General features: G+C 44.5%; 1 protein-coding gene across 1 annotated transcript; it reads left to right on the top strand.

The window, feature by feature from the left end:
• The first annotated feature begins 821 nt into the window (after positions 1-821).
• Positions 822-2,534, top strand: LOC121509785 (coiled-coil domain-containing protein 173-like). Its single transcript, XM_041787446.1, has one exon. It carries the CDS (start codon positions 822-824, stop codon positions 2,532-2,534), a length of 1,713 nt encoding a protein of 570 aa, XP_041643380.1.
• The last annotated feature ends 594 nt before the right edge of the window (positions 2,535-3,128 follow it).

Below are 3,128 nucleotides of genomic sequence, written 5' to 3'. Positions count from 1 at the left end.
ATTGGCTAAAATGAATCTATAAATATCGGCATATCAGCAAAAATCCAATATTGTGCATCCCTGATATATATATAAATGAAGCAGGCTTCCGTAATTCCAACTTACCCTGAATGAAGCATGTGTGATGACGTAATGGATGTGGGCGGAGTTGTATCTAGCCAGTCAAACTCCGCCTTCCAGCAGCCATGCAGACATTAATAGTTGCTTATTTCAGGGGCCCAGCCAGATCCTACATCTTTTGGAAACCACTGGTCGATGGTGATAACCTGTGCAGCCTAACTTTAAATGTAGTGTGACATCATAGATCACCAGCTGTGATGATGTCATCAGTTTACAGCAGCTGCAGGAAATGTGATTGGCTCATGGCATTCAGGGGCGGGACTTCAGGATTTTACACAGGCCAGTTGTGTGACATCACAGATCAAAGCAGCTGCAGGAAATTTGATTGGCTCATGGCATTCAGGGGTGGGACTTCAGGATTTTACACAGGCCAGTTGTGTGACATCATAGATCAAAGCAGCTGCAGGAAATTTGATTGGCTCATGGCTTTTGGGGATGGGACTTTTTCCAAAGGCCAGCTTTGTGACATCATAGATCAAAGGCAAAAAACCAGAGTATAAGCAAACACAGGCCTTCTTGGTCAGGTATTATTGAAAATACAAATTATATTGCTGGAAGTACTTAAAAAAATGTCACATTCCAGTGAATACATTTTGACTCAGAATACTTGGAGAAGATTCCAGTATTTTTTGGATAAGCCAAAAGAATTGGCAAAGGAATTATCAAAACCAGAAGCTGAGCAGGCGTCTCCAGTTTTCAAAATGACGACTGAACAGGACGATCCCAAAAACAAGACCATGAGGACCTTGCAAGAGCAAATCAAACAAGAAAGAGAAGACTTCTTTAACAAGGTCGCTCAGGAGGAGATGGAGCAGAAGAGGTCTGATTCCAACCGGCTCCTTGACAGAGCCAGGAGTCAGATTCATCTGTCCAGGGATCGTGTCCGAAAGTTCAACTCTCACTTAATGGCCAGTTATGTGAATGAGGAGAACAAGGCACTGATTAAACTAAGGAGAGAGCAACAGAAGAATGCACAAGCCAAAGAAAGACAGCTTGGGGAGAATCTGAGGCTGGAGGCAGAAGAGGCTCTGAGAGAAGAGCAGCAAAAATCTCACCTTCAGAAACAGCAAATCCTCAAGCATGTTGAAGCTAACAAAGAGAGAGTGGAGGATAAAAAACAGAAGAGCCTGAAAGAGATGCAGGCTGAAAAAGAGGAGGGAGCAAGACTCAAACGTCTTGATGATCTTCATGCGCAAGCACAAAAACAACAGGCTCTGAAAGCAGCAGAGTTACAGAGCACTAATCATAAAGAAAGGCTGCATGATATCACTGAAAAAAACCTGCACAGGGAAAAGGAGGCTGAAAAATTGAAACTGCAGGATTTAAAGACCATGCGTGATCAGGTCGAAATTCAGTGGTACCAGCGGCAGAAGAAAATTGACCATGAAAAATTACTTAAACAGAGACAGGAAACAATAGATGCTGCTAGAGCAAGTCTGGCATCCATCAAAGAGAAGAAGGCCGCCTCTTTGGCCATGAGAGAGGAGGCCGATTGGGCTAAGAAACAGGCTGAACTGAGGGCAGTCGAGGCAGAGAAACAAAAAGAAATGGAGCAGAGGAAGGCTCAACTGATTAAGTCTTGTTTTGCTGACAGGGAGTCAAAGATGGCCAGAAAAGAGCAGGAGAAAAAGGCAGAGAAGGAGAGCGATCTGGCCTGGATTCAGGCCGAGCAAAGGGCGGATAAGAAGTTTCATGAGGAAGAGAAACAAAGGGCTCAGTTAATTAGGGAAAAGAACATTAGGTATAGAGACGAGAATACTAAATTAATAGCTGAGAGACAGGCCCTTCGAGAAAGACAGAGAAAGGAGGAACAGAAAGCTGACTGGAAGATTGCAAGAAGTTTGGCTGAGCAGGACAGAGAATATGAGAATTATGTCCAGTCTGAACTTGATAAAGCTGCAGGCACTCAGAGGTTTGCCCTGCTAAATGCCAAACATGCTCAGTCTGACCTGCGCCCAACCTGCCTCCCATGTATTTCCACACCACAGCCACCTGTAGAAGATCCTCGTTCTCCTCCGCGAACAGAGTGTTCCCCATACTGCTCGGCAGATGTTAGGAGCCCTCTGCTGAGATATTCTACAGAGGAAACCCGTGTCACTAAACTAAATTTGGAAAGGAACAAGCTGCAATTAACTTATAAGGAATACAAGGACCACCTGCAGCAACCTCTTCCACCCATTAGTACGAGACAAACACCTGCGGGTGCAGTTTGTCCCCCTTCTGGGAGGGTGGGGTCTTCGTTTTGCAGCAACGACAAAAGGGAGCGTTTGCCTTTGTTACAGAGCAAGCCTGTTCCAGTTGTTGCAAAAAGAAACACACCTGTAAGAGCCTCGGACAAGGAAGGCCAGAAGAAGCCCTGCCCTCCACCCTCAGGCCCTAAGAAAACACCTGCACGTAGACGCTCCTACCTGTAGGTGTGGATGACCACTCCAAGTTCTGACACAGCAAGTGACAGCTGTGTTAGAGCCTGGAGGGCCAATCTATTTAGGGTTTTCTCCTGGTGCTCAGGTTTATACCAATATCAAGATAATAAAAAGTAAACATAACACAAAAATCACGTAGTTTGATGTGTTAATCTTCCAGTTATTATTATTAGGGCCTGAGCACCAACCTAGGGTCCACCAGGACTTCATTGTTTGTCCAAAATTTTCCAGCAAATTGTGGCCTGTTTTGGGGGCCTTAATATATGTGAAAAGTCCATTTTTTCTCAAAAATTGTCCCCCTGTGGAAATAGCCCTCTGGTAGTGGAACAGTGCAAGTCTGTCACACAGTTGCCTCTGGGGGGCGCCAAAAGTGAGATAGGGCCCTGGGTAAGACCCCCATGCATGGAAATACATGTACATATGTATCATGATAAGACAAAAAAAAAAAAATTTATGACCATCCTCTCAAACGTACACAAAACGCACTACAAACAGCGAAAGGTCAAAATTTGGTGTTTTTTGGCCTTTTCCAATGATGGAAACTTAACATTTTAACAAATCAGGGGTGCCACAAAGAACGAAGAA

The sequence above is a fragment of the Cheilinus undulatus genome, linkage group 5, assembly GCF_018320785.1.
Source record: "Cheilinus undulatus linkage group 5, ASM1832078v1, whole genome shotgun sequence".
In the NCBI taxonomy this organism is placed as follows: Eukaryota; Metazoa; Chordata; class Actinopteri; order Labriformes; family Labridae; genus Cheilinus; species Cheilinus undulatus.
The sequence above is the reverse complement of the archived record's forward strand: the minus strand, read 5'-3'. Positions and strand labels throughout refer to the sequence as shown.